General features: G+C 52.7%; 1 protein-coding gene across 2 annotated transcripts in view; it reads left to right on the plus strand.

Moving 5' to 3' along the window:
• Positions 1-17902, plus strand: part of TEAD4 (TEA domain transcription factor 4) — a 62672-nt gene that overhangs the window by 36656 nt on the left and 8114 nt on the right. For both annotated transcript variants that reach the window (XM_055315427.1, XM_055315426.1), the window contains 7 exons: positions 4768-4832; positions 5295-5357; positions 9482-9610; positions 10606-10649; positions 11179-11234; positions 13635-13774; positions 14871-15044. In XM_055315427.1, coding sequence (XP_055171402.1) covers positions 4768-4832; positions 5295-5357; positions 9482-9610; positions 10606-10649; positions 11179-11234; positions 13635-13774; positions 14871-15044 — 671 coding nt within the window. The remainder of the gene's footprint in view (positions 1-4767; positions 4833-5294; positions 5358-9481; positions 9611-10605; positions 10650-11178; positions 11235-13634; positions 13775-14870; positions 15045-17902) is intronic.

Here is a 17902-nt window from a genome sequence, read left to right on the forward strand (position 1 = left end):
TTGAATAAATCATTCCCCTCTCTGGGCCACTGTTTACTTCTTCATTAGGCTGCATAAGACCTCTGGGGTCAGCAGGTCTGGCCCTGGCTTCTGGGAGAGATGGCCCTCACTCCCACATTAAATAGAAGTCATATCGTGTGATCCTGAAGAAACAGGCTCTGGAACCAGATGAGATGGGTGTCGTCTCAACCGACACACTTGGCCTGTGACCCTGAACAGCTCTCTGAGCCTCTGTGTACCTAGATTTCCCTGTGTGTAGAAGGTGGTAGTAGCAGCTATTAGAGCCCCTGTGAGCACTGAAAAGGAGCACACAGACACAACTATCCCAGTGCACAGTCTGTATTTGTACAGGTACCAGTGCACGGACGTGCTCAGTAAATGCTCACAACTGTAACTCCTGTTACAAGAGGGAAGCTGTAGCAGCTCCCCATATAAGTGTGAAGCCTGGATTAGACGCCAGCTGGCCCGGAGGCAGCAGAATGGCCAGGGTGACCTCTGAAGCACCCTGGTGGCAGGAAGGAAGCTGGTCGGCCCCTTGTGGCTCAGCACACCCACAGAAACCCAGCACTTCGCTCCTACCCAGGGGAGTTCTCAACTCCCAGCATCACCTCTGATACGCAGAACGAGGCTGGGTGGAATAATGTCTGAGATGAGCCAGTAAGGGAGAAGATGATAGAAGAATACAGACAGCTGAGCCCCCTTGGATCTGGCTCCTGTGGCCTCCACTGCTGGCCTCTTGCCCACGCCAACATGGCCTCTGTAGTAGCAGAGCTCCTGAACCCTGCAGCAGAGGGCAGACGTCATTGTGGGACCAGGAGGGGCTCTGCTTCATGACCTGGGGCTCCTTGCACAGGAGAGACGAGTCATCTCCGATGTGTGGAGTAAAGGTCTCAGCCACTGGTGGGCACGGGCCTCCCTCGCTGCTGCTCGCTGTTAAGGAAGGCCCACTGCGTACAGAGGCCAGGAGGCCTACCCCGTGTTGGAGGGCAGTTCTGTTAACTGAGCATCTTCTTGTTGCTGGGCACCCGCTGTGCCACCAGTGGTGGCTGAGCCAGTACTGAGACCCACGCAGTTAGTGTTAGATGGGCTGGTGAATGCGCTGGGGGAGACTTTCTGGTAATAGGTGTGATTGCCCACATCTGTACAGGCAGGAGGGTGGTGTGCTGTGAGGTTAATGAGGCTAATGCTTGGGGACCATCACTTGCACGTCCCCCTTCTAAGTCCCTCATCTTTTTATTTGTAATTTAAAATTTGTCAATTAGTTTTATTGGAGTATAGTTGCCATACAGTGAACTATACATATTTGAAGTGGACCATTTGGTTAAGTTTTGACAGATGTAAACACCTGTGAAGCCAGTTTCTCTGTCAAGACAGTGAACATATCTATCTTAACCTAAAATGGCCTTACCTATTTATATTTTAAATTATTTTTCTCAAAGAGAGCCTTCCAAGTTTTAGGTGCTTTAGGCCACACAAAAATCTGGATAAACTCCTGAGTAGGGAGGGTCAAATGAAACCAGGATAAGAAAGCACTTTAACAATTATGTTAGACTAATCAGAAATAAAAGGTTATTTTTTTTTTTACTTAATGTGTACCTTAATGTGTAGTAGGCTAAAATGCCTCATGGGATGTCTGGCCAGCATCTTATCACTGTTCCCTTTTCATGCATCTAACAGATACATATTAGGAGCCTACTACAGAAAACTGCAGGCAGCATTCTAGGTGTTGGGCATGAACAAGTGAATAAACAGACAAAAATCCCTGTTCTCAGGAGCTTTCCTGCTGCTGGGAATGGGGGTGGGGGAGGCAGTGCTCTGAGTGAGTAAGCAGATCCCAGGTGTGTGAGAAGGTGCTCGGGAGAGCAGTAGAGATGCTGGGTGGGTGGAGGCTGACCTCAGCTTTCAGCGGAGTATTCAGGAAGCTGTCTCTAACATGGTGCCACCTGAGCAAAAGAGGTGTTGGAGCAGGAAGGTAAGAGAGCGGTGGGCCATGTGTGGGCTGAGAACACGGCACGCAAGGGCCCCTGGGTGGGAGTGGGCCAGGCATGTCTCAGGAGACCCAGTGTGAGGTGATGAAAAGTCAGACGGGCCAGGCTGGGGATGGAGTCAGTAGGACCTGTGGGCTTCCAGGCTGTTGTAGGGACTTGGACGCCAGCAGTCTGAGTGAGATGGGAAGCCACTAAAAGGTGTTTGGCTGCCATGTTAAGAATAGGCTGAGAGCAGGGGATCCAGGTAGAAGGTTATTGTCAAAGCTGAGGCCAGACAAGACAGGAGCTTGGACCATGGAGGGTGAGGTGGTGAGAGGTGGCTAGATTCTGGAGATACATTTGACCTTTGAACAACATGGGCATTAGAGGTACCAACCTCCACCCCACCCCCCAGACACAGTGACAATCCACATATAACTTGACTCCCCCAAAACTTAACTACAAATAGCCTGCTGCTGACGAGAGCCTTACGATAATATCAACTGTCCATTAACATGTTTTGTATGTCCTATGTATTGTGTCCTGTATGTTTACAATAAAGCGAGCTAGAGGAAGGAGAATGTTACTAAGAAAATCATAAGGAAGGGAAAATATGTGTCTGGTACTGTACTGTATTTATTGAAAATGATCTGTGTTGTAAGTGGACCCACACAGTTCAAACCCATGTTCCTCAAGGGTCTGCTGTCAAGATTGGCTGACAGGCTCACTCATTCATTCATTCAACAGATAGGGTGGATTTTAGAGATGCAGGCCTGAATGGTGATGTGACCCCTTGCTCTGAGGTGTGGAGAATCTAACACACAAGATGGAACTGCACACAGATGTGGGCTAGAGAGCACCAGGCACGGGTGGCCTCTGAGGCCACTCAGACGCCTGTCCCCTGCCCTTCCCAGCAGCAGCCTCCCTCAAAAGTGTGCCCTCTGGTGCTGTCATCAACCTCCTGGCTCTCAGGAGCCCTCTGTCTTCCCCTCACTCCCAGGCTGGGCCCTGAGCTAGACTACTCACACAGGCCTCTTCCTTTTGCAGGAAAGGAAACTGAGCCACAGAGCACTCTCACTGAACCCAGGCTATGGTCTGTTTCCTAAGTCTGTGGAACATTTGGTTAGTGTAATCTGGAGGAAGAAGCTTAACAAGGCCTGGTTTAAGAAGAGAAGTCTGGGTGAAGGTCCACAGAGGTGTGAGACTGGCCGAGGTCCCATAGCTCGTTTATGGAGCTTCTGGGCTAGCTCCTGGTTCCCCAGCTCCCAGTTCTGTGACCCGCCTGTGGTCCCCCTACTGGTGGCCACTTGGACTCTCTGGCCAGTGAAAACAGCGTTTCTAGCTACAGCATGAGTGTTTCTAGTTAGATGTGGCACAGGACTGTTGAGCTGTTTTTGGACGTTCGTTTAAAGTGGAGTACCTTGCCCTGGAGTACATCTCCCTGGAGAGGAGAGGAGACGTGCTGCTGGATCTGTGTTTAGGTGCAGACCAACCTGCAGGTGATATTGTCAGGGTCTGATCCCTGTCCCACCTCTTTCCCCTGACACAGACGGTCCAGTGCTCCTTGGCCGGCTCGTCTTTCTGGCAGAGGAGCCCTCCCGAGGGTGGCCTCTTAATTCAGCCTTGGCAGTGTGGAAAGGTCACCTGGGGGGCCAGCTTGGCTCAGCCATGCTCTCTGGTTACAGCGAGGTGGCGGACAGCCCACTTGTCTCAACCCTGCCCCCTGCACAGCAGCCTCCTGACTTGTGGCCACAGCCCCCTAGGCTCAGCAAGGGCCGGCAGGATGGCAGACTGGTGGCTGTGCCCGCCGGCCCCGGGGCTGGGCCAGGGAGGTGACAGCTCCCTCTCCAACCCCCTTGCCCTTCCTGTCCCCAGCCCAATGCCCTTCTTTATGGTCTAATCCTCCTAGTCATCAGGGCCCAGCAGAAGGCTCACCTGACCACCCAGCCCGAGCTGACCCCTGTGCTCTGAGGGCACTGTGTGTTCCCTGTCCGTGGCCCGCAGTAGGGTTGCAGCTTGGGCACATGTCTCTCCTCAGCTAGGCGGTGGTTTCTGTGAAAACAGAACCTCTTTTCATAATTCCATTTACACTAGAGGACATGGGCAGCTCCTTACAGGTTTCCAGGGTCCTTCAGACATAGCCTCAGCCTCTCAGAGGCTGGGCCCTTGGCACACACTCGATATTACCCGTTGACTGATCTAATCAGAGCCATGGAGCTGGAGTTGTGTTCTGCCCGGTTCTCTTGATCTGAGTTCAGGGCCTCAGGCCTCCTCCCTGGGGATGCTCAGGGTCTCAGAACTAATGTCTCCCACACCCCCTGCTGCTCACAGACAACACAAGACATCTCATAAGGTCCTGCTCATTTGTGGAGGTGCTGGAAGCCTTGGAGGCTGCATGGGGGAGTGTCAAGGCCCAGCACTTCCTGTAGCCTCCTGAGTGTGCAGGAGGGAGGCCCTGGGGAGGCAGGACAGATTGGCAGCTGTCAGGCTGCTATAGAGTGCGGGGAGGAGATGGCCAGCATGGGAAGAGGGAGCCTCTGAGAGGGTGCCTCAGGTTTGTATGGGGCTCACAGCCCTGTCATCTTCTTGCTCTCAGGTTACCAGTCCCCCAGCAAGGGCTTAGTTGCCTCTTGCTGCTGGGAGATCCCTGGGATCCAAGGAGGGGGGTGGGAACCTGCAGAATCCTCACCCCAAGTCCCCACTCAAGGTGAGCAGAAGATGAGGGAAAGGATCCCTCAGATCCTCCCCTGCACCTGCCTTTTGTCCTCCTCCTGCTGAGAGGCTGTTGGTGTCTTTGTAGGTCGGAATGAGCTGATTGCCCGCTACATCAAGCTCCGGACAGGGAAGACCCGCACCAGGAAGCAGGTGGGCCCTGGGAGATGAGAGTGGATCCCGGGGGCAGGTACCCTGCTCCTAGCCTGCTCCCATGGTGGGCCAGGCCCTCTGCAGGACCAAGGGTGGGTTCTCAGTGGGGCTGGTTTAGAGGGGTTAGCTCTTTCTGGTATATCATGGACAGTTCATTGTCCCTGCTGCTGTCAACTGGGAGGAGATCCCGCACCTTCCAGGGGAGTCGGCAGCCCCCTCCCCGCCCCTCTCCAGGACACCAGAACAGAGAGTGGAGTGGCAGCACTATACTTTGTTTTATTGCCAGACTCTGGATTAGCTGGATGTGGCAGGACTGAGGACCCATCATGGACTGGGCCTTTCATTCACTCAGTCCACAGATGTGGGCTGAAGGTGCTGGAGTGGGGGAGGGTCAGGGAGCCAAAAAGGGGAGCACAGGCCTTCTGGGAGGTGGGGACAGCAGCCTTCTCTTCCTTGCTGCAGGTCTCCAGCCACATCCAGGTGCTGGCTCGTCGAAAAGCCCGCGAGATCCAGGCCAAGTTAAAGGTAAGACAAACCAGCGGCAGTGGGAGGGGGACCTAGGCCACAGGTGAGGCCAGCTTCCTAGAAAGTGGGGCTCTTTTTCTAGCAGGAAAATTCTTCCCCTTGGGTTCAGGGACTGGCTGTTTGTACACAGAGCCAGCATGCTTCTTGGTGTGGAAAAGAGTGGGATTCAGCCTATAACTGCTTGACTGTGCAGGATATGACAGTTGACCTCAGAGCTGTGTGTGTGAGACCACCAGGCTGTACAGTGTGTGCCTCCCCCCACCCCCGCAGCTCACTCGCAGATCCCAGCAGGACCTCCACACCCCATTCCTTGACAACCTCCTCGAGGCCTTGGCCCTTAGTACTGTCCCCTGTGCTTGCAGGGTGGTCAGGCTTGGGCGGCACTACCCCGGGGGTAGGATGAATATTATTGCGGAAGCTGGTGGGATTCCTTCCTACACTCTGCTCTCTGAGATGGGCAGCTCTCTCCCCGTCCCAGATCGGCCCCACTTTACAGGGCCATCTTCTGACAGGGACTGTTCTGTGGAGGGCCAGCTGCTGTCAGGACTCCTCTCAGGGCAGTCTGTTTCCCACAGGACTGAGGCTTCCTGGACACTAGATGAATACCAGGTGGGAATGAGCTCCCTGTCATAGATGTGTTCATAGCAGAGTTTTCCCAGCTGCTTGGCAAGAAGAGCTGACATTTGGGGGTCTCAGATGAGACCAGCAGTTAACACACTTTTTTAAAGTAGGAGTAGAGGCCTCTTTTCTTTTTTCCCCCAACAAAATATTGCACCAGTATGTTACCAGAGGAGCTATTCTAGTCACAGCTAGGTCGATGAGGAATAATAATAGGCCAGAGACCCCCTGTTCCTAGTCACCTCTCGTGCTCTGTGGCTCTTAAACCCCAAAGTAGCTCAGAACCCAGTTAAAAACCTTGGCACTAGATGAGCTTGAAGGTCCCATGTGGCTCCAGTTGTCCCTGATCCTGACGCAGAGGATCCAAATAAGTGGTGGGAACTCCCAGGAAGCTGCACCCCACTGCCCACTCAACCCAGCTGTCCCCCACCCCTGCAGCTGCAGCCTAGCACCTCACTCCTTTGTCCCCCGGACAGCTGGCCGGGCCTCAGCTGTTGCTCTCTTCCTCTGAGGCCAGGCACATGTACTCCTGCAGACCCTCTGGCCCTGGAGTCCAGCATGATCCCCACTTCTCCTCTCTGGTCTGCCTCTGACTCATTGGGACCCTGGCAGGGGGCCAGAATGGGCCAGAATGGAGAAAAGACTTTCCAGTGGTCTGTTTACAGCTGTCGAGGGAAACTTTTAATTCCCTTGGGGACCATCTGTACGGCCCACATTTGCTTCAAGGAATCGCTACGTTTGTCTATAGGCTCTAACTTAGAGGTTGGGGAGAGCTTTCAGAGACCACTGTGCAGACTGCAAGGGGAGCCATGAGCTCCTGAAATAAGATGCATTCATTTTCCTGGGGGGAGTGGTCTAAGGATTTTGTCATGTTCTCAGAGGGGTCTGGGATCCAACATAATTCGTCTCCCTGATGGATGGACTTCTGTTAGGTAGAAATCCTCCAGTACTTGGGATTTGGTCTGTCTGGGTCTGCCCTTGTGCTGTGGGAGCATGGATGAGTCACTGGCCCTGCCCAAGCTTTATTCATTTTAAAATATGAAATGACAGGCAAGGTGGTATCTGAGGTCTTCTTCAGCCCCCAAATTCGGTGACTCCCTGGTCTTGTTACATGGTAACTGATGTCATTCCCTATGATGTCCTTCCCACTTCCCCCTGATTCCTGTTCCACCCCGGTGAGGACGTGGTTTCCTGAGCCCCGGTCATTTGTTTAGATCAGCTATCCGGGAAGGGACGTAAGTTGCTGACATTGAGTAGATGGAGCTCTCTGGCCCCATAATGCAGTTGTTAACCACAGAGGTCCACAGGCTTTCTCAGGGTACGGCCTCCTGCACATACATGTCCTCCTGGAAGGAGAGCCCCGGGCCGGCTGGCATGTTGGGTTTTTCCCTCCTGAGCAGTGTGTGTCCTCCAGAGGAGGCCACCTTATGCTAATAACCTCTTTTTTGGTTATCAAAGAGCCTCTGAGAGTAAGGTTGACCCCAAAAGGACAGTGGTTTGAGGATGACTCCTCTCAGGATGATCTCCTCTGCCTTCCACGGTGTGTGCTGGGTGCTGTCAGAATTCACTGTACATCCTTCTCTCCCCCTGTCCCTGGCCCAGGACTGCAGAGACCAGAGCTGAGTTGATATGCAAACTTAGACCAAGCTTTTAGGCCAGCCATCACCACTGTCAGCACCCTAAATTCTCTGAGGGCGCCACATAAATTCTCTGAGCTGCTGTTTCTTCAGCTGAAAATGGGGATGCTACTTGTCTTGCCAGCCTCACAGGAGTGCTGTGATGTTCAGAATCAAAGTGAGGTTGTGTTGTTGACCTTCTGTGGGCCATCTTGTGCCATGTGACTGCACATGGAAGGGCCTCTGGGGTTCTGGTTCCATAGTCATGAGATACAGGGATGCTGAGTGACCACCTGGACCTTTCAGAGCCTAATGCCTGCACAGTGGTGTTCCCCTCATAGGGCTATGGTGGGGGCCGAGGAAAACTGTCCTGGAGAAGCACCTGTCTGCTGCATGGGCCTCCATCAGTTCTAACTATCTGTGACTCAGGACAGATCTGGTCTACCAACTTAAGTCCCACAGATCGGCTAATTTATTTTTCCCATTTAAAACTACTCATCAGAAAGAGAATTTTTTTTTTATTGGTGTTCAATTTGCCAACATATAGGATATCACCTAGTGCTCATCCCGTCAAGTGCCCCCCTCAGTGCCTGTCACCCAGTCATCCCCACCCCCCGCCCACCTCCCCTTCCACCACCCCTAGTTCGTTTCTCAGAGTTAGGAGTCTCTCATGTTCTGTCTCCCTTTCTGATATTTCCCACTCATTTTTTCTCCTTTCCCCTCTATTCCCTTTCACTATTTTTATATTCCTCAAATGAATGAGACCATATAATGTTTGTTCTTCTCCGATTGACTTACTTCACTCAGCATAATACTCTCCAGTTCCATCCACGTTGAAGCAAATGGTGGGTATTTGTCGTTTCTAATGGCTGAGTAATATTCCATTGTATACATAGACCACATCTTCTTTATCCATTCATCTTTCGATGGACACCGAGGCTCCTTCCACAGTTTGGCTAAACATCGGGGTGCAGGTGTCCTGGCGTTTCATTGCATCTGTAAGAAAGAGAATTTCTAATCTGAGCTCCAGAGTTGACATATCCAGTCTTTTGGCCTCAGTTAAGTCACACACACTGAATAATACTTAATATTCCAGTCTATAAATGTGGTCTTATTTTGGACAACAACATAGTTTCTGTTAGGCTTTTTGAAAATACAGAAATCTGAATACAGAAATACTGAATTATGTCTCCTCATTTTAAAGACCCGTGGGATTGGGGCACTCAGGATGGGAACCACTGGCTTCCACACATATAAAGATTATTATTATGGTTACTGTTTTTGCCAGTGTTGTGAGTGCTTACATGTGCTTTTCTCCCACGGAGGGTGAATAGCTTGTATTGAATCCTGATGTGTAAAAGGCAGGGGGTGCCCAGTGCAAGAGAAGACTCCTGGGATGAGACCGAGATAGGTGGGACCCCCAGGAGACCATCCCATGCCTCCACACAGTCCATGTGACTGAGGGTGACCCCTCCTGTCCATTTGAGGAAGGCTCTGGCAAGTTGGTGTATCATCACCCTGGGTCAGGTTCTCCCCCATCTGCCAGTGTCGTAGAGGCGAACAAGGACTAAAAGGCCTTCTCAAAGTAGCCCCCTTGAGATAGTTTGGCAGATGGTTTCCCGAGCCCTTTAAGCTCTACTAAAATAGATGGAACAAGTATTTTGTCCTTTGACAGATGAGGAAACTGATCAGAGGAACTAAGTGACGTGTGTTCAGTCACTAATCAAGTTCATAGCACTGCAGGGGCCTGAGCCTGGTCCCTCAGGGCCTTGTCCAGGGCTCTGGCCACTGGTGGTGGGACAGCTTCCGCGAGCACCAGCCTGGACCCCGCCTCACCCACACCTCTTATGGGGACCACCACTGAGGCCCTCCCTTCCAATGTCTCCCCAGGACCAGGCAGCTAAGGACAAGGCCCTGCAGAGCATGGCGCCCATGTCACCCGCCCAGGCCATCTCCGCCACAGCCTTCCACAGTAAAATGGCCCTCGCCCGGGGCCCAGGCCACCCAGCAGTCTCAGGGGTAAGTGGGGCTGCCTGGAGCCAGAGGCCATGCCAGCCCCTCCTTTGCCACTCTTCCGCCTCTCTAGGAGCCAGAGGCACTGGCCAGTCCTGGAGAGCGGGGCGGGGGAAGGAGGGACCAAGGACCGAGGGGCCATGCCAGGGCATGGCTCTGCTGGCTTTGGCACTGGCTTCTCGGGGGCCTTGTCTGTGACACAACAGACCTTCCACAAGGGGCAGAACTTCCCCCAGGAATAGACCAACCGAGTAGCCCTCCAGAGTTGGCCTGATTGACAGATGAAGGGCTGAGGTGCAGCTGCCTTGTGCCCTGGAGCAGCCGCCATCTCGGTCCTGCCCCCGCAACCCTCACGCACTCAGCGCCGTTCTCTGTTGCCTCAGACAGTCCGTGTTCAGACTCTTGTTCGTGTTGTACATTTCTTACCCCTGGCCAGCTAGCTCACACTTTCAGAATGGTCTAGAGAGGCTCTTCCTTTCCAGGGCTGTATCCTCACAGGCTTCTCTTGGTCGTAGGGACTAAATGGATCTTCATAATGCACCTGTAGCACTGCCCTAGGTGTGCGGGGAGAGGGCAGTGATGGGCAGTGTGATTCAGAGATTGCTAGCCCATCAGAATATTACACAGGACACAGAGTGATGCTGTTTGCAAGGGAGCTTGGGACACCTAGAGCTAAATAGTTTTCTCGACTCTGGGACTGTTGAGGCTGCTGTGTGTTGTGGGCTTCCAAGGGAGGAATATAGCTGCCAGGATTCCAAACCTGGGGTTTCTCCTGAGGAGCACCTTTTCAGCAGAGCATGTCCAGAGACTAGAGCTCCTGGTGACACATTTTGGGACACCACTCAAGCCTGGATAGTCCTGGATAGAAGCGCTACTGTCTCCTTACTCCCACCGGTCCAGCCCCCTAGCCCTGCCTTCCAGCTGAGGCTCCTGCCTGGCCTCCCCACACAATTGCCCATGTGCATGGGGCTCTGCTGACTCTGTGCTTTTTGCCTCCTCAGTTTTGGCAAGGAGCTTTGCCGGGCCAAGCCGGAACATCCCATGAGTGAGTATGGCCTGCTACCCGTTGCTCTCGGAACTGAGCTGGAACATAAACTTGGGCTGTGGAGCCTGGCTCCCAGTCTGGGACAGGGCTGCAATGTTCAGTCAGCCTTCCAGGAGGGGCTAGAGCTTTGGGATTTGGCTCTCCTACTTGCAGGCAACAACTCAGTCGGCAATGTGGATACCGTGGGAGTTTGGTATCTGCCAAAACTCTAGTCTGTCTGGGGTAGAGCGGGGCCAGAGTTTGAGACCCAAAGGGAGGGAAGCTAGGAAGCCGGCCTCTGGCTGGCCGCTCTGGTTGGCTGGGAAGGGAAGGAAAAGAAGGAGGGGTGGATTTTTCCAATAGGCACACTGCTTTTGTGGGTAATCCATGAAACCTGATGGACTTGGCAGGGGAAGGAGCAGGTGGTCAGAGCCCACCAAGGCCACTGATGGCCAGACCCCCAGCCACACAGGAGCGTTGCACATTGCTGGAGGCTCCTGGGCTACCACCTGCTGTAAGGCTTACACTTCCTGTCTCCTGTCTCCTACAGTGTGAAACCTTTCTCTCAACAAACCTACACTGTCCAGCCTTCACTGCCTCTGCCAGGTGGGTCAGAAGTGCATGGCTCTTTTGTACCTCGCATGCCTGCAGCTCTTGCCCCCCCAGGTCCCAGGCCCCCTGACAGCTGGACATCTTATGAACCGCTTAGGTGTTGCCCTGGCATGTGCTCAGACCGTATGTCCCAGGCTCCTGGCTCCACCCCATTGCTTGCCCCTATCATGCACACCTCTGCCGAACACCGAGCCCCTCGTTGCCTGACATGCTCCCCAGTCTGGGCTCAGGGCTTTCAGGGGTTCACAGGGTGGGGCTTATGCCCCAGGGCGGCTGTTCCACCTGGCGCCCCTCGTGTGCCACTCCTGAGATGGCCTCCCTCTTGGTGACACTATAATCCTCTCCTTCAAAACAGGAGGTCCAAGAAGACCGTGGTTTTCTAGCATTGAGCTGCTTGTGAGCAGAGGGAGCACTCCTGGCAGAGGCCTGGAGTGTGGGTGGGCCCACATGGCAAGCACAGGTGTCCGTCCTGGCCCACAGTGACCTGCCCTGTCCTTGCGTCTTTCTCATGAGGGTCTCCCATCTCCTTCCTCTCTGCAGGGTCTTCACCCTTAACCACCCTTAACCACCCTTAACCTTAACTTTTCTGACTCTGCCTCTGCTGACTGGCCTGGCTTGTCCTTTTCCCAGAGCAGCACACCCCCCTGCCTGAGGCCTTGGTTGCTGCTTTCTCCCAGTCCCCAGGAATCCACCCTCCTGTCTGTGGCCGCCTCTCACAGGCCTCCATCTTGTTCAGGCCTGGATTATTGCAGCAGCCTCCTAACCTGCCCCCTCCTTGTTTTATCTTGCCTCCCCTCTACCCTGTGGCTCATCCCAGTGACCTTTATAAAGCAGCAGTTGCACCCTGTGGTTCCTGGGCTTAAAATCTTTTCCTGGCTCCCTGGTGCCCTCTGGGTATGATCTAAACTCTGTCATAGGACTTGCATGGCCCTCCTTGGTCACTCAGCTTCTTTCCTCTCCCTGCTCCCGCCCTGCCTCACCACCCCGCCCTGCCACACCCTGCCCGGCCTTAGGGCTATGGCTTGGGCTTCCTCTCCTGCAAGCTTCCCTGCATCTCCACCTGCCCAGTTCAGGTGCCCTGAGCAGTCTGCACCCCCACCTAGCACTTGACACTCTTCATTGCTAGGGGCTGGGCTTGAGGGGGCAGTGTCTGTGACTGGTTGGTCAGTGTCTTCCATGTGTCCTGTTGTATCTGGCACATGGCACTTCCTGGGTGAGCGGTGCTTAGACAGTGAGTGAGTCATTCAGCGGGTGTGTTCAACACAGGCTATTAGGTCCAGCATGGTCCTCTGCCCCCCTGTTTCTTCTCCGTCTCCTTCCTATCACGCTCCTGAGTTCCCCAGCCTCCCTCTCCTGGCCTGCAGGCTCTGGCCTTGTGCCTCACCGCTGTCATCCCGTCAGGCACCAGGGCCTGGGGTTTGGCTCCCTTCATGTGCCTCCTCTGTCCCTTACTCTTCCTTCCATGACACTGCTTTCATTCACACCTTCTTCATATTTCCTCTGGGAAGACATCCCCAGGACTGTGCTTCTGACAGCCTCTCCCCTGCTTGCTCCTTCCTTCACATTGGGTAGGACCTTCCAGAAATGCAGGTCTGAACATTTCACTGCTCTGCCAGCAGTCCTCTGTCATTCCCAAACACCCAGGCTCAAATTCATGCTGCTTAGCCCAGCCCGCTCCAGGCCCATCTCTTTCACTTTGTTTCCTGCCACGGCTGCAGACCCACCTGCTCGGCAGCTCCCCTGAACACCTAGCTTCTAGATGGCCGAGCTTCTCACTGCCCCCCTACCTTTGCCTCTGCCTTGTCCTCTGCTTCTAGCACCCTTTTCTTGTCTTCTCCCCTTGCCTCCTGCTTGTACTTGCTACTTCCTTCAAGCATCGCCTTCCTGGGGGAAGCCTTCCCTGACCACCCCGAGTCCATTCTTACCATGGTCACTACTTCCTTTCCTGGCGAGCCTGTGTGTGGGGTCCATTCTGAGCCAGGCACTGTTCTGGGGGCTGGAGGGACAGCAAACAGATCAGGAGACTTCCTGTGCTCACAGGGCTTATATCACTGTAGCAGTCTCTGTGTCTGGTTGTCTCTGACTGGACTCCAAGCTCCTCGACAAGAACCTAGCAGTGCTGCTCAGGAAGCCCTCAGTCCAGCAGGCATCCTGGCCCCCCCACCCGGTGTTCATTTCCCTTGAGTGCAGTTATTTCCAGGGGCCCGAGGGGACTGGCTTGTACTAGGCCAAGCGCTCCCTTCCACCGCCCCTGCTGGGAGGCCTATTTATGGGAGGCAGGAGATGCCCTCGCCAGCTCGGGGTCTCACTGCTGGGCCTGGGATCCTTGCAGAGGCTGTTGGCAGGGAGGCCATATGTGGACCGCTCCCCATGTGCCTCTCCTGCTGTATGCAGGGTTTGAGTCTCCTGCAGGACCCACCCCGTCGCCCTCAGCGCCCCCAGCACCCCCGTGGCAGGGCCGCAGTGTGGCCAGCTCCAAGCTCTGGATGTTGGAGTTCTCTGCCTTCCTGGAGCAGCAGCAGGACCCTGATACGGTAGGTCCTGGCCTGGGTCTGGCCAGGTCTCTTACCTGTTCCTGTTTCTGGAGGCTCCTGCTCCTGTGTCTTCTCCAACTCTTCTCCCACCTGCTTCTGGCTTCCTGCCCTGGCCTTCTGCCCCCCTCCACTTTTGGGTTTCACCTAGATCTCTTGCTCTTCCCAGTCTTCCCTTCCTCTGGCCCTCCCTCCCCTTTCCTTTTCTTCTTCAACCCCTCCCTCTTCTTTCCTCATGCAGCCTCTCCTCCTCCCTTCCTCCCCTGGCACAGTGATGCTTCCACCCTAAAGCCCTCCCCAGGTTTCTTTGTCCATCCCAGTTCTCTTGGCCTCTCCCTCTGCTGCTCCCTCCCTGACCTGAATTCTTCCCACCCAGTGCCCACCACCCCCTCACTGATCCATCCTTTCCCCTGTGGCTCTGAGGAGCCTCCTGGGTCTGACCCACATCCTTGTGATGCCAGCTGAGAGCGGGGCCCCGCCCCACCCTGTCCCCTTCAGTGTCCCATGTCCTGATTGACCAGTGTCACCTGCAAAGTTCAGAGGAGGAGATGCTAGAGGAGTCTGGGCCCGGGGGACTTCATAGGCCATTTCACTTTGCTGTTTTCAAACTTGTTTTTTCAGCTGAGGAACCATTAATCAGACTCTTACTCAGAAGCCTGGTGCGTACAACAAAAGAAGTAGATTTACTTTGGTTGTAGCCAGAGGTAGCCCAGCCCCCATCTGCGGGGTGGAGCATAGTTTGAAAACACCTTATCTAGGTCAATGGTCTGACATCCCAGATGAGATAAGAGAGGCCCAAAGGTAGAAAATGACTTGCCTACGGATATTCACTGACCCAGCCAGGACTAAGAGTGACCCCAATACCTACCATTTAATGAGTATCTATTAGGTGCACACACCACCCTGGATGTTCCATACCTATTAACTTTGCTTGACATTGGGTCCTTTTACTGTCTCCATTATTCCAGTTGGGAAAACAGGCCTGGAGAGGTGAAGTCATTCCTTGCTCCAGGTCGTATGGCTGTGATCTGAGCTCTGGTCTTCTCCATCTGCCCTGTTCCCTTGCACCTGTCCCTCAATCCAGCTCTTCTCTCCACAGTACAACAAGCACCTGTTCGTGCACATTGGCCAGTCCAGCCCAAGCTACAGTGACCCCTACCTCGAAGCTGTGGACATCCGCCAGATCTATGACAAATTCCCAGAGAAGAAGGGAGGACTCAAGGAACTCTTTGAACGGGGACCTTCTAATGCCTTTTTTCTGGTGAAATTCTGGGTAAGCCCTTTGATAAACCCTTCCTTCCAATCTCTAGGACATTGATGATAATGAGGAGAAAGGAGGAAGAGTGGGCACCAGGAGCCTTTTCATGAGTGGAAACCTGGGAAGGTGGGGCTACTGCAAAGGGCAGCGCAAATGCAAACTGGCCACTCGGTGGTAGGAGGCTGATACAGGAGGAGGCAGTGGTGCTGGAGGACTGAGCGTGCAGAATCAGGTACTTTTCTGAGAGGTTGTGATGGCAGCCGAGTCCAGGCAAAAAGTGCAGCCACAAAGGGGGCTGTTGTACTGGGAAGAGACCTCAGGGGACTCTGAGGGAGGGGTAGGTGAAGAGCCAACATGAACTCTCTGAATTCCAAGTCCCGAATTCATTTCAGGGGTGGAGCAGGGCAGCTGTTGGGTTAGGCAGGGCTTGGAGAAGTGGGCTGGAGGATTAGGATAACTCACCCCAAGAGAGAACACCTACCCATCTCACCCAGCTTAGCCTATAGCCTGAGCCTCTGCTGCCTTCCCTGCCTCACCCTGGGACAGGTGCTGTGTGAGGAGAGCTCCCTGCTTTTGCAAACCGCCTCTAAGATGAGCAGGTACATGCTCTGGGAGCTTACCTTCCAGGGGCCCAGTACACACAAAAGGGGTGCAGGGTGGGGAGGCAGACAAGTACACACTGAACCAGCAGTGGGCACATTACATGTAATTCCAGGTGGCTTTCAGGCCCCTGGCTGGGACCCTCCATCCTGGCTGCCCACATCAAACCTTTGGGCCAGGCTGTATCTAGAAGAGGCAGTGCTGGGACTGCGACTTGGAGTTCCTGAGCTTTAAGGTGCTGCAGGCTTGTTGCGGGAGCAGAATGGGATTGGACTCGACCTATAGGGATGGGCAAGATCCATCCAGCAGAGCCTGGGAAAGGCTCTACAGCCTGGCACAAGTGTAAGGACCATGGGCTCCGGAGGGGAAAGGCATGGGCACAGGTGTGTGAAAGTAAAACTGGGGCAGCCCCAGTGGCCCAGCGGTATAGCGCCGCCTTTGGCCCAGGTCGTGATCCTGGAGACCCGGGATCAAGTCCCATGGACTCGCTGCATGGAGCCTGCTTCTCCCTCTGCCTGTGTCTCTGCCTCTCTCTCTCTGTGTCTCTCATGAATAAATAAATAAAATATTAAAAAAAAAAACTGGTAATGGGACTCCGATCCTGAAGGGACTCCTCGTCATATAGAGTCTGGGTTTTATCCAACCCAGGATGAAAAATAGGTAATATTTTCTTTTACTTTATCTTATTTTAAATAAATGAATATTAATAGTTATATAATGAATTAATACTAAGAGGCAAATCATTCATCAGGTCCCCCTCTCTCCTGGAGATTCTTCTCCCAGGTGCCTCTGTGCTGCTTCAGTCTGAACTGGTTGTTCTCGACCTGCTGTGTGGATGTCACCTGGACACTGCATTTACTCTTCCTCCTGTATGGAATCTATGGTTTTCTAGATGTCTACTTCTCTCTGGTGTCCCTGCTTATCTTGCAGGAAAACATTCTCTAGTACCTCCCTAAGGAAAAATGTGTGATAAATGTTCAAGTCTTTGCCTGGTTGAATGCCTATTGTTTTGTGCTTGGTTGATAGTTAGACTGGGTATAGAATCTAGGTCACAAATATTTTCCCAGAGATGATTTTCAAGAATCATTCTTCAGTGCGTTGCTCCATTGTCTTCAAACACGAGTAGTCTGATTACATTTTAATTCTCTATCCTTTGTTATATCACTTGGGGTTTTCTTTGTTTGGTTGTTGTTGTTGTTTTTTTTTTTTAAGATTCATTTATTTATTCATGAGAGACCCACACAGAGAGAAAGAGATAGAGACAGAGACATAGGCAGAGGGAGAAGCAGGCTCCCTGAGGGAAGCCTGACATGGGACTTGATCCCAGACCCCAGGATCACACCCTGAGCCGAAGGCAGATGCTCAATTGCTGAGCCACCCAAGTGTCCCTAGATTTTGTTTTTTATCTCTGAAAAATTTGCATTTCCTTTCTATCTCTTATGTTAAGTTTCAGATAGAGGAGCTTTGGGATATGTGTGTTTTTACTTTCTGATTTTTTTAAGCCAGGCACTTTGAATTGTGAAATTAGTGTTTCTCAACTTGGGGAAAATTTACTTATATTATTTCTTTCTCTCTGTTCGCTCTGTTTTTTTTTTTTTTAAGATTTTATTTATTCAAGAGAGACAGAGAGAGAGGCAAAGACATAGGCAGAGGGAGAAGCAGGCTCCCTGTGGGGAGCCCGATGTGGGACTCAGTCTTGGACCCCAGGATCATAACCTGAACCAAAGGTAGATGTTTATTTAACTGCTGAGCCACCCCGGTACCCCTGACTCTGTGTTCTTATCCAAGAAACCATATCCTGGATTTACCCTCTATGATTTTTACAGTTTCTTGATTTTCCACCTCATTTTCTTGGAGATTTCCTTAACTTTATCTTTTAATTCTTCTGAGTTGATTGAGTGTATCTGAGTACATATTATGTAAAACCTGGTACAACAGTGGCATAAATAATTAGTTTATTTTTCTTTCATGTAAAGTAAGTCTGGAGGTAGACTATCCAGGGCTGGTCCAGCAGCTTCTTAAAATCACTGGAGATCTGTCTCCTCTCCAGCTGTCTCTATACACAGTGCAGGGCTTCTGTCCTCAAGGTCATGGAGGCTTCTGGAGTTGTTTTTTTTTTTTTTTTAAGATTTTATTTATTCATAACAGACACAGAGAGAGATAGGTTTTTTTTTTAATTGATTTATTCATGAAAGACACAGAGAGGCAGAGACACAGGTAGAGGGAGAAGCAGGCTCCCTGTGGGGTGCCTGATGTGGGACTCGATCCTGGGA

Source organism: Nyctereutes procyonoides, unplaced genomic scaffold (genome assembly GCF_905146905.1).
Source record: "Nyctereutes procyonoides isolate TBG_1078 unplaced genomic scaffold, NYPRO_anot_genome, whole genome shotgun sequence".
NCBI lineage: Eukaryota > Metazoa > Chordata > Mammalia > Carnivora > Canidae > Nyctereutes > Nyctereutes procyonoides.